This window comes from Monomorium pharaonis, chromosome 5, assembly GCF_013373865.1.
Source record: "Monomorium pharaonis isolate MP-MQ-018 chromosome 5, ASM1337386v2, whole genome shotgun sequence".
Classification (NCBI taxonomy): domain Eukaryota; kingdom Metazoa; phylum Arthropoda; class Insecta; order Hymenoptera; family Formicidae; genus Monomorium; species Monomorium pharaonis.
The window spans coordinates 26,870,003-26,882,915 of record NC_050471.1 but is presented as its reverse complement, the minus strand read 5'-3'; the positions used below and the strand labels follow the sequence as shown (position 1 = coordinate 26,882,915).

Below are 12,913 nucleotides of genomic sequence, written 5' to 3'. Positions count from 1 at the left end.
ATATAATATAAACGTTATTAATTCATGAAATTAAAGAAGACAAACGCGGAGAGGTCGCGCGCATTTCAAAGTAAAAACGCCCATTATCCTGCATGACGTGATCGACGAACGATATCGTACGATTCTACGGAGTTTATTACCGGAAATGTCCTAATTACGGCTCAACCTCGATCGGGAGATACTCCGTTGCATCGCTTTGCGTAAGGAACGGAGGCTCTCTCGGGCTCGTGCTGTTCGGCGGAACAATGGTGAGTGAATCGACACTCGAGGGAAGCGGCTGCCAAGGACGAGCACAGGTACGAGGACCTGGAGTCACGCTCGGGTTCCTGCTGCGGGCGTCTAATTGCTCGGCCGTTCCGGACGGATCTGAGATTTCCCCTTGTGTTTTAGGTTCTGCTCTTGCAACTCGAGATGGGATCGAGAGTTCTCCGTTTAAATTTTTTTAAATTAAATCTCAATTTCGTGCCATTTTAACTTTGTCTCAATTTACTTTTGTGAAATCTAATCTGTATAATTGTATTTATATAATCTATAACACAAGATAAATACGTAATTGTTATAGGAGTTCTGCGAACTACCTTCTTTTAATTAACCCGCGGGAGAGATACTCTTTTAAAGTGCGTCTGATACGAAAAACGAGCACGATCTCTCGACAGGTTCCGGCTTCTCCGTTTTTCCGCGTGGCGATCTCTTTTCTCGGAAACGAGAAAAAGCATCGGAGGCGGCAATGACACGCTTCTCCCTCCGTCGAGAGTCTTTACGATCGCTCCCTTTCTCCCTCTCACCCTCCCCCTCCCCCCTCCCCCTCCCCAATGATGTGCCCTCGGTACGGCTTCGATTGTAATTGCCCGTGCCAACGCGAATGCGTATGTCTGTCGTACCGGATTCCACGACGTTAAGCCCTCTTTACGGGCTCTAAGACCCGCTTTGTTTATACGGGATTTCAATGCCAAATAGACGGACGTGACATGTCAAGCGCCAGTGTTCCAATTGATCGATCGTAATTGAGTCTCGGGGGGGAAAAAACCGGTAGTTGTATGTTAACGCTCGATATCCGTGGAAGTTTAATTAAATTTGATTTTCAAAGTTCGTTAAATTATCGTCGGAATAATTAAACTTTCCAAAATTAACGTTCCAAATGGGAAAGTTGATTTGTTTACTACCGAAAGAAACTGGAAAAACCTGAAATTCTCAGGGAATTTCTTTTTTACTCTTAAAAAAAGAAACGCCAATTCTTAATAATCCCAGAGAAATTTTTGAAATTTTATTTTAAATTTTAATTCTAAATTCTTTTTCTGTCTAACAAAATCTTTATATGCTATTTAATTAATATTATATCTGTTTAGTTTCTCTTCTCTCTCAAGTGCAATAATTAAAACTGAAGAATGATTTTTTTTCTGTGATCGTATAATTAATTATAATTTTAAAGCTGTACAAAAACAAAAATTTTCTAACGTTCTCTGAAATTTCGAATTAAATTCCTCGAGAATAAAAAAATTTTGCGGAAATTCTTTTGAACGAACGACTCGTTAAAAAGTGACACATTAATCAGATTTTAAATTTTTCATTGGATTTCTTAACTTGACATTGAGGCGCGAGAAATGAAGACCGCTAATTGCAGTTTCTTTCCGCGACGATAACTCGGAACACCTTGCCCAAAGGCTAACTACCTTTAAGACCGGCGTTATCACACGGCGTTACGTCATCGCGTGAGCGAGCCCGTCTTTATCAAGCTGGAATTAATTATACGGGCCGCGCCGTGTGCGGCTCGACTGTCACTGATAAATAGCACGCTTGCATGTGTACGCACGCACACGTGGACGGACCGTTTATTATTGCACGGACATGAGTCAGATGACTTTATGACTTATTCATTTAAATTACAAGTCAAGGAGAATCGGTAAATAGATTTAGATTTGCCTTGCTTTTGGTAATTATCTCGTTTGACAAATCATCAATCGCTGATTGTTGTCACTCCTGCTACTTCGTCCTGATCCCTGCGCTATTTTTACGGATGATTCTGGAGAATGCTTCGCAAAATGCACGAGTCAAGTTTCAAGAAGTGAAGAGTCCTCGTAATTATGAATTTCATTTTTTGGAAAGAACAAATTGCATCGTAACATATATTTTTGTGTCTTGACGCGAATGTTTGTTTTGAAGCATTTTGCCAGAATTCCCCGCATTAGCATGTATAATTTTTACATAAGTATACACCTTGTGTGCAGGTTACATTTTGATAACTCTCTCTGAAGAGTTTGAGAGAGAAGTTATTGAAAATGTGATGTCACACATAGTCTGTTGAATGTTTATACTTAGAGTAGTGTGTAGAAAGGCAATCCGGGGGATGATTTTATGCAGTCAGTATAAAGATAAAGAGTATATGAAGACAATTGAGTAATACAGGAATTAATTTTAATAAAATAGGTTAATTGATGCGGCGATTATTACGCACAATTTTACTTTTTCCTTGTAATTCAACTGAAAACTATAAAATAACTCGTATATTATACTCTTGTTTTTCATAATAAATAATAACACTTAATTTACGGTAAGTTTATTAGCTCGTCACAGGGGATAGCAAATATTCCACTGTGAAATTAGAAGCTTAAATCATCCCCTGATGCGCAACCCTTCGCTATCGGTTCCGTTATAGTGCCTGCACAACGTCTATTGGTACGGACGTTCATGACTAAGTTTGGCGTTTCGATTTTCTACTTTGCAGCCCACGTGGCGTTTATGGGGCGAGGAAAGGGGCGACGGCGTTATATACACGGTATACCTAAAAAAGGTCCGATACCACCGGCCCACGAGAAGCCTCTCGGCATCGGTGAGCATATTTTTTAATCAAGATTTCAGCGTCCGGTAACTTTTATCACCTTAGCCTTAGACTTGCTACTTGTATTTTTCTTACGTTAATATTTATTTTTCAGTTAAACCTTAAATTCCTTTAAAACAAGCTGAACGGAACAGTTGAACTGCTCAATATTTACTAAAGATATAATTCTTTTTTAAAAATACCGAGTCATGTATGTCTCACTAGACCTAAAGGAGTTAAAGGAACTTACTATTAACGCCAATAGCTTTAACAGCCAAGTAACCCGCCTGTATTGCGACTCGCCAGGATTCCGACGACGAGATCTCGCACCTGGAATGGGAGACGGTGAGGGTGCGCTTCCTGAAGGCCGGCACGGTGCAGCGGCTGGTCGAGAGCCTGGCGAACGACGACGGCGAACTGGAGTCCACCTACATAAACATCTTCCTGGCGACGTACCGGGCGTTCACGAGCCCGCGTGAGGTACTCGAGCTGCTGCTCGCGCGATACGACGCCCTCGACGGGAGCGCCGGCTGCGAGCAGCACCGCAAGACCCTCGTCCAAGCTCTGCACGTCTGGCTGGACACCTACCCGGGCGACTGGAAGTCACCCCCCAATTACCCGCTGCTCACCAGGCTCCTCGAGTTCACGCAGCAGCACCTCCTCGGCACTGAGCTCGAGCTTAAGGCCAAGCACCGGCTGCACCGGTTCCAACGGGAGGATCAGATAGGTAATGTCGCTTTTCGCGGGTGAGTCACGTCGTTTCGCCCGCGTAAACCTTAAACGCGAGGGACCGTATGATTGATAAGGCACCGTGGGAAGTTCAAATACAAAGAACGATAACGAGGCACGGCTCTTCCCGTGAGACTCATCGTTTTAATTAAATCGGGAGAGAAGAGAGGCAATATGCTCTTAATTCGCATTAACAAAAAATAATGTTTCAAAATACATGGAATTGGAAATATGTGATCCTCCAGGATCTTTTGACATTTAAATGAAGTTCACGTTCGGCAATAAAAGCATCCGATGATTTTCGAAAAATTAATAGCAGGTCTGATAGCAATATCGATAATAATAATAGCATATTGCTTATCCAATACGAATGTAACAAATAACGACTTGCACGCCTTCATTTTATTTACTTCGAACTCTCTGAACTGCGATAAGCGAGCAAAACATCCGCTTGAATATCCGCTATGCGTTTCGAATGCATTGTCTGAGGAGAAAGGTCGAGCGTTATCGTGCACAAGCATAGCAAACTTACTAAACTTTCTCGTCGAACTTGAACAAAAAAAAAAAAAAAAGAAGAAAAATGTAACAGATGAAGTAACACGGAGCGATAGGCATTGAAAAACCTGCGTGCACGAAGTATTACTTGTTTTTCAATCGATGTATATCGCGAGCTTTCGGAATGCGTGGAAAAAGTTAAACGGCGTATTTCACCGTGGCGCGAACAGGATTACGAAAGAATCGCTCTATCGGGAGTCCGGTGCACAGAAAGAGAGTCTGAATGTTAGCGGCGGTGAAAGGCCAATCAGGCTGCTCGAGCTCGCACAAAGGCGTCTGCTTCCCGTGTTTAAATTGAGGGTCCAGAGGTTCTGTTATACCACGTCCGGGGCAGGGCTCACCTTTCACTCAGGGCTCGCCCGATGGAGAACCCGATTCAGTTGCGATATTCCCAAAATAGAAATGGTTTTATTTAAGCTAATGGAAGAGAGAAAGGGAGAGAGAAAATTTTACAAACGAATAAACTTTTTGCACGAATGTAATCGACACTTGTTCCTATTAATAAGGGTTAATAGAATAGTACTCTGAATATTTTTAAATAAAATTTCAGAAAAGTCTATGTAAAATTATTAAAATTTAATACAATTTAATTTCCACTCTCATTAAAATATTAAAGAGGCAAAAATTGATTTAAAGTACTCTCTTCGATTAATTAATATTTCGATCACTTTCTATCTATGAAAGTTTCTCAAAATTTCCAAAGGTTTTCCACTCCATCATTCCTCTTATCAAAATTATATGCAAGCATTTATTCTACAAACTTGAAATATTTATAAATTTTTATAGATTTTTTTTGTCACTTTAAATAGATGAAACAATGATCAAATTCGAAATACCCTCGTTTGTACAAAGTGCTGTTTTTTTACATGTATTGTAAGGATCAAATTTCGCAATAATTTATATTTTAAAAACTGCAAAATGTACGAAGTGAAAAAGAATTTTATAAAAAATCTTTAGTTATGAAAATTAACATTTTATTGTGTGATTCTATACGTTAATTTTCATTAATTTTAGATCGAGCCAGATTAATTTCAATCCGGTTTCCTCTTTTCTCTAGATTCCTGCATGGTGTATGACAATGGTCGAGTACCCATGCGCGGTTCCCCGGATCCGATGGCGGATCACTGGGGGAACTACATCTTCCCCGAGGTGCCCCACCGTCACTTCGCCGAGCAGCTGACCCGGATGGACGCCGAAGTGTTCAAGAAGCTGGTCGCGCATCAGTGCCTCGGCGCCGTGTGGTCCCGGAAGGATCGCTCCAGGAATCACGAGGCCGCAACGGTGGTGGCGACCGTGAATCAATTCAACGCCGTCTCCCTGCGTGTGATCTCGACGATTCTGACGGACACGACGCTCAAGTCACAGGAGCGCGCCAAGGTCCTCGAGACGTGGATCGACGTCGCGCAGGAGTTGCGGGTGCTTAAGAACTTCAGCAGCCTGAAGGCGATCGTCTCCGGCCTCCAAAGCAATCCGGTGTACCGGCTGGAGAAGTGCTGGCAGTGCATGCCCCGTGAGAAGCACGAGCTCTTCCGCGAGCTCGAGAGGATATTCTCGGAGGAGAACAACGCCTGGACGCAAAGAGAGCTACTTATCAAGGAGGGCACCGCCAAGTTCGCCGATACCGCCGGCAGAAGCGATAGGCATCTGCAGAAGCTCTTTCAAAAGCAGAATACTAACGCGGGTGTAAGTGCAACAACGTCGTTCTCTCTTCCTTTGAGACCTCGCCAACTTTTTCCCCGTCTCTTTTCGATAAGATCGTGTAGACATTCAAATCGCCGTCGAAAAAAAAGGGGATAGCAACGATTCATAAAATAAAGCCTGTGTGTGACGTGTATGATAAAATGTTAATATATGCGACATTTGGCTTTAAGAAATGTTAAAGTTTAAGTATCACGTCGCTGAATTATAATTTCAAAAATTGCTTTAATATTTTAACGCAAAACTAGGACTTTATGAAATTATAAAATTAATTTATAATTTAGTTTAAAAATTTATAATTCTAGAATTCTAACAAATTAATTGCAAATTTATATTGAGAGAACAATTACCTTAAATTGTATTAGTATCGATTAACGAATAATACTTTTTATATACAGATTAGACTGTAAAAGCTAATGTTTATACACATAAATAAATATATATTGTATTTTTTGCGTTGCTTTCTGCTCGCAGAACATCAGCTACGGCACGATACCGTACTTAGGTACCTTCCTGACTGACCTCACCATGATCGACACGGCGATACCGGACACGATAGCCGACGGTCTCATCAACTTCGACAAGAGGCGGAAGGAGTTCGAGGTGCTCGCCAGGATAAGGCTTCTGCAGGGCGCGGCGAACGCGTACAAATTCAGCATGGACCCCGTGTTCGATCGTTGGTTCCACTCGGTGGTGATACTGGACGATCGGGAAGCGTACAAACTCAGCTGCCAGATCGAGCCACCACCGGGGAACACTCTCAACAACCGCGGCAAAAAGAAACAGGTCAGCGTCTTCTTCATCCAACAGGAAATATCGCCCATTTGCTACAACAGTGACGTAACTCAAGAAACAAAGTTTTCCAAAAAGTGATACAAATGCTTTAGGAACTGCAAAGACTTATTCTCTTTTTTGTAAACATTAAAAAACGACCATTTTTAAACTACTGTTGCGGCAAATGTTCTAATTTAATCTAACTTCTCGATATAATAAACATGAATATTATTACATTTCTTATAACTATCTAATCTGTGGAAGTTTTCTCGTACAAAGTCATACAAAACAAAGTACAGGCGATAATATTAGACGATATATATCACATATATTCTTAAAATAAACCACATATTTTACTACAAAAACTTATCATTGATACCAACGGGGAAATCTAAGCGAGAATTGAACGTTGGAATTTGTCTTACAGGGTCATCAGGGCCACCGGAAGAATGATTCGATCGCCTCTACATCCAGCTCGAGCAGCTCGCAGTTTTACTGCGACCTCGACTCCCTTCCGAGCTCGCCGCACAACTCGCTGGACCGGCGAACGTCACCGTCGCAGATGTCCAGCTCGTCGTCGAGCTCGTCCCTGCCGTCCCTGGACGTGTCCCTGAGCTCCGGCGGTGGTGGCAGCCATCAGACTCGTCTGGCACCCCCGGCGGGGGCCGTGGCGGCCAACGGCAGCACTCCCAATCTCGCCGGGCTGTCCAGTCCCAGTCACTCGCACAAGAGCTCGCCCGACTTCTACATCATCAAAGTCACCATGGAGACGGACAACGTCGAGACGGAGGGCGTGGTGCTGTACAAGTCGATAATGCTGTCGAACAACGAGCGAACGCCGCAGGTTATCCGGAACGCCATGCTGAAGCTCGGCCTCGAGGGCAGCCCCGACCAGTACACCCTGGCCCAGGTGTTACCCGATCGGGAGATGGTGCTGCCCAATTCGGCCAACGTCTACTACGCTGTAAATACCGCGCACAATCTCAATTTCATACTGAGACAGAGGAGGGAGCCCAACGACGCGATCTCGGACAGTCCCAGGAGCAAGGGCAGCGGTCACAATCACAAAAGGTAGTCCTGCCGACGCCGCCGTGCGGGAGAAGAAGATTTTCGAGATCCGCCGACGTAAGCGGCGCGCACTTTCTCGGACGGTTACACGAACTTCAGAACGTGAAATTGAAGTGCCGAGCGGGCACTCCCGATGAACGAGAGCGAAGTGGAGTCGATCGGTGTGATTGCGATAAGAGATTAACGTGCGCGATATTGTGGCGTACGTCAGCGACCCTCGCCAGAGCCAGACGCGTTAAGCTGCAATATCACGCCAAATTTATTATTAACATTTCATATTACAATATATCGATATCGACGGTGTCTTAGCTGATACCATCAATAATAATTGGTAATGTTAATGTTACTGATTAGCATTATTGATATATCACTGCTGGTTACTAATGTTAACAGTATTAATTATAATAATGACGCAATAATACATATCAGAGTGTTGCAGCTTAATATTCGGTTCACCATTAAGATATTCCATTGTAAAAAGCGACTACTTATTTAATGATTGTATACAAACGTTCATTCGCGAAGGAGCGACGATTAGAGTATCAGGCACATCACGATTACCCCGCGCATTCTCTCCTACTCTCTGTCGCGAATCGAAGAGCAAGGAGGGCGAATCTCGCGTTAATTAATTAGTTTGTTAAGATAATTTACCATGACAACCCCGGCCGGCCCCGTCTGTTCTCTTTTCGACGAAAACAAGCGAGCGAGCCGAGGTATGATGATTAAGCGCGGTCACTCGTACGACCGGAAGTGCGTAGACCAGCGCGCGACATACAATCGCACACGAACACACGCGCACGAATGTACACACATGCACACACGCACGTACGAATGGTATATGTACGGCTCGATAGCTTCAAACGGAGAGCTCGGCGACCGACGTTAGAGTTACGCAAGAGAGCACACCGAGCGAGCTGTTCTAGGCGCAGCGTTTAGCGTGAGTCACACACGCGAGGTTCTTATCGATGTGCCGTCGCCGAATGACGCAAACGAGCGCGAGGTGCCCGTATTCCGCTCAGGCACGGCCGTTAAAGTGTCTCCAGCGTGTTAAAGGGAGCGCGCGTGCGAGGCCGCTTTGCCTAATCCGCTCCGTTAAGGAAGAAAGGGCGTAGAGATCGTTGATGCGACAAGGATAATTGGGTATTTACGAACGTCGCTCCCTTTCCTGCATTTCGGTGAGAAACACCCCCAACGTTCCCAACGCCGAGCGCAAAGTCGGTCGAGCCTGATATTGCAAGAAATAATAATTGTACTACGCTCATAAGAGAAGCGTTTAATTTTAAGTTTTATATTTAAATTACTTCTGTTTCGTTCTTTTTTAATACTTAAAAATGTTTTTTTTTTTTAGCTCGAACGACGTTCAGATTTAGAAGATTAATCCATTTCTACAATGTAGATCACGTTGTGATTTCAATAATTTCTTTTTTATCTTCTATAGTTTTATGAATTGAAGAGAGATAAAAAAAAAATAGGTTGAACTCAAATTAAAGTCAGTGTTCTAAATCTGAGTATCATTTAGAACTAAAATGTTTATAAGTATTTAAGAAAACGAAGTCAGAAACGAAACATGTCAATATTCCAAAATTAATCGCTTCTTTTGTGAATGTAATTATATTAATAGTATTCAAATGAAGTTCAGATTTTTACTTTCTCTCGCTGTCACGAGGGAGCCGTTACTTTTTTTTTATGTACTCTTCTGTCGCGACTGATACTATGCTTGACGATAATTATGAAATGAAAGTCATGTCGAAACAACGAGGATTTTTCTCTGCTGCCGCGAGGCAAGGCAAACCACGTCGAGCTGCACTAAACGTGCAGCAGGGAGTTTACGGGCATCGTTTACGACGGCACCTCTTCGCGTGTGCGCGTACATGTACAATAAACGACACATATTTTTTTCGCGGACGTTAACGAGATTATAGAGAAGTAGCGGGACACAAGCGACTCGAGTCGATTGTGATTTTTTTTTTGTAAATAATTGTAATCGTGCGTATCGCAAGTAGAAAAACTCGACCAAGCGGGGGAGAATTCCCCTCGCGCGAGGGAGGGAGGCGGTGCCCCGCCGGAAACTCGTCAATTATATCATCACTGTTCCCTCTCTCGTTTACTCCGGCAAGCGGGATCCGAGATTAGAAACTGCCACGTCGATATTCGTCCTTCAAAATCTCCTCGCGAATTCGTTTAAAATGAATGATGTCGCGAAGACAAGGAAAAATTCTGTGATAAAGGAATCTCTTTCCTATTTCTCTCTCTCTCTCTCTCTCTCTCTTTCTCTCTCTCTCTCTCCCTCTCTCTCCCTATCTCTTTTTTCTTCTCGACTCGCCGCGCACAAAACGGAGGACGAATTTCGATCCGCGACAAGCCCACCCTTTTTCCGATATATCGTTTCGCACGAGAGGCCGAGGGAAAAGTTTCAGTAAGCTTCACGAGATATCTGTGCGGTTTTATCGCCGCGCCATATAGTCGCCGATAGGATAGAAACGAACGGCCCGAACTACCCTCGATAATCGGACAGGTCTATAATTTTCCGTCGTTATGGAAAAGCCGGGAAAGATATCACGAGATATTTACCGAGGTTAACCATGTTTACCGAGGCGAAACACAAAATCATAAAACAGAACTGATAGATCCGTAATATTATAGTCAGACTCCCTTCTGCTTATATAAAGAAACTATGGAAATGTATCATAAAGTGATATTATTACTTTGATATTATTTCAATGGGGAGAATAATAAAATTATCATTTACTTTTTCCCCCTGACGTTAGAATTGGCGTAAGAAACGTTAACGGGTTTCTTGTAATTGCAATATAATTGGTTTTTCTTGGAAGCATTATCTTAAAAATAATTTGCTCTCTTAAATATATGTAAGTAAAAATTAAGAATTATCTCGATGGAAAACGAAGGAATTTTTTAATGGCGTCTTTTGAAGATAAAATTTAGTTGGATTTATACTTTTAACGAATTAACGATTGAGCGTTCGAAGAAACGTCAAAAGTCCACAGGTACACACGTTTAACTCAATTTTGTTAACGGAACAATAGCGTTAATAATGATTATCGAGTAATTAAATGAAAATATACTGGAATTATATCTATTATCCGATTTGTCCCGAGACCGAACAGTTTCGCGATAAAGAATTTCGATTAAATTCCGGAAATCCGAAAGGAAGCGCGGACCAAGTTTTTTTTCAGGCGGTCGTGAGGGAGACTCGCCTGGATGTCAATCGATACTCCATTAGTAAAGCGAGCGCTAAATAATGGACGACTCATTCGTCGTCGGAGTGATATAAAAAAGGTGGGCTTGTCCGATTTTTTTTTCGCCGGCGAACCTCGATCGTCGGAATCGAAACCCACGCGTTGCTTATCAACTTAATTAATCGAGAGAGAGAGAGCCATATTCCAACCAATCCCGTCACGTTCGGTTTTTATTCTCCATTCCGCGTTGGTACATTTCTTTGTCCACCGGATAAGCTTCGCGATAAACTTCCGGCAAACTCTCGCGCGTCCGAAGGGGAAGGAAAAAGGGCACGAGGAAGTAAACCGTGGTCGAGCACACTCGGACAATTATCGTTTAAGTTTCGAAAGTTTAGAATAAGGTATCCCCCTCCCCCTCCCCCCTTTTCCCTTTAAAGAGAAACGTTAGTCTTACACGATTTTTGTACTTATCTTCCCGTCGATCTTTCCCTCCTCCTCTTCCCCTCCTCTCCTCCCCTATTCCACCGTTTGCTTGTCTAACTAGCTGTGTTTGTCTCCTCACGTGTATACCAAGTATGTGTAGACGGCCTCGGAAGAATTAGCGAGACCGCCGACGAGGAGCGAAACTGTATGTGTAGTACGACCTGACAAAAGTGAGAATAGATGGCCTACACTTTTACGCCGTCGTGTAACGTTTTTATCTCTTCACCTCGACAATCCTTCACGGTCGTAAAGCCACCGTGATTTGTCGACGCCCCGTCGATTCCCGTCTCCTCTCTCCTTTTTTATGACTCGTTTACCGTCATGCGAGCAGGAGATTCCCCCGACAGAGGAATTTTCAGCTCTTCCTTCATTTTCATTCGCAAAATGATGGACGCCGGCTTTTAAAGATTGAAATGTGCTCGCCCGAAAAGAGAATGCCCTTTCGAGAACGAGCCCGGACAATACAAAATTCAAAATCGGGCACTTTACGTCCCACATCCATTAGACATCCATTAAACCTTCAGAGCTCCATGGAACGTTTATCTTCACAGTCAAATCTCTAGTTGAAATTCATCTCCAGTATAGATGTTATCTACATATCCATCATGGTTTATCAGACATTTTTTAAGGATAATGCATCTTGTAATTTCTAATGTTCGTATCGAATAATATAAGACAAGTAGAGTTGCATATAAACGTATAATATATGGAATCGAGAAAAAACAACCCAGAATAAAACAAAAACATTACAAGATTTCTCAGTTACGTTCTAACGAAGTAATAATGGAATGATTCCCTTTTTCAAAAGGTAAGTCAGAGTTAAACTCTAAGATAAAAGTAAATAAAACTTTATTTTGATATTTATAGTTTAACCCGCATTTATAAAGAATCTATTAATGTCTATTGATCATTCATTTATAATTAATTCGTCTAAGACACATCTATTAATAAGTCTAACAGAGATTCAATGGACGTGCAACATAGGACTGGATTTCCAGTAGCCGTTTATTGAGAGTTCCGAATCTCTACGACAGATGTCTGCCTATTAGAAGTTTTCGTTCTATATACGAATAGACGAATTTTAAAGATCTATTTTGCCAAAAATATCTCTAAGACATCTTTTAGGTGTCTTTCAGACGTTTCTAGATCCAATTTTAGACTTGATGCTACCTGGAATGATAAATAGAGTCACACGTTTCAGGAATAAAGCTTCAATAAGATTCGAACAGGGGTGGTTTCAAAGATTCGTATCGCGTGAATCGTCCGTTGTCTTAGATCGCGATAACGATCTTACAATATAGGGGTAGGAAGGGTGGAAAATCGCTGGGAGTCTTAGCATGGAACTTTCGCCGGGTGAAAGGCCAAACTGATCGGTATCACGCGGAACGATTTTACGTCGGCTGACGAGTGGACTTCCGCCCGTGTGTCGGCACATCCGGCACGCGAACCTGTTGATCTTCCCCGCAAGGAAGGAACTCGAACACTCGGACTCGCAGATGAGTACGACTCTATCTGAAACGCTAAACATGGCTAATAACTTCGTTGAGTGGTTCACGACCGTTCAAACGCGTCAGCGAAGAGGGGAGTCGCCGCG

The 12,913-nt window shown here is 42.8% G+C and overlaps 1 protein-coding gene across 2 annotated transcripts in view; it reads left to right on the top strand.

Annotated features, from left to right (window-relative positions):
• The window catches only part of LOC105838224 (ral guanine nucleotide dissociation stimulator), a 45,683-nt gene extending 34,168 nt beyond the window's left edge, over positions 1-11,515 (top strand). For both annotated transcript variants that reach the window (XM_036287565.1, XM_012683625.3), the window contains 5 exons: positions 2,723-2,827; positions 3,122-3,542; positions 5,157-5,782; positions 6,272-6,583; positions 6,999-11,515. In XM_036287565.1, coding sequence (XP_036143458.1) covers positions 2,723-2,827; positions 3,122-3,542; positions 5,157-5,782; positions 6,272-6,583; positions 6,999-7,646 — 2,112 coding nt within the window. In that variant the 3' untranslated portion in view covers positions 7,647-11,515. The remainder of the gene's footprint in view (positions 1-2,722; positions 2,828-3,121; positions 3,543-5,156; positions 5,783-6,271; positions 6,584-6,998) is intronic.
• The last annotated feature ends 1,398 nt before the right edge of the window (positions 11,516-12,913 follow it).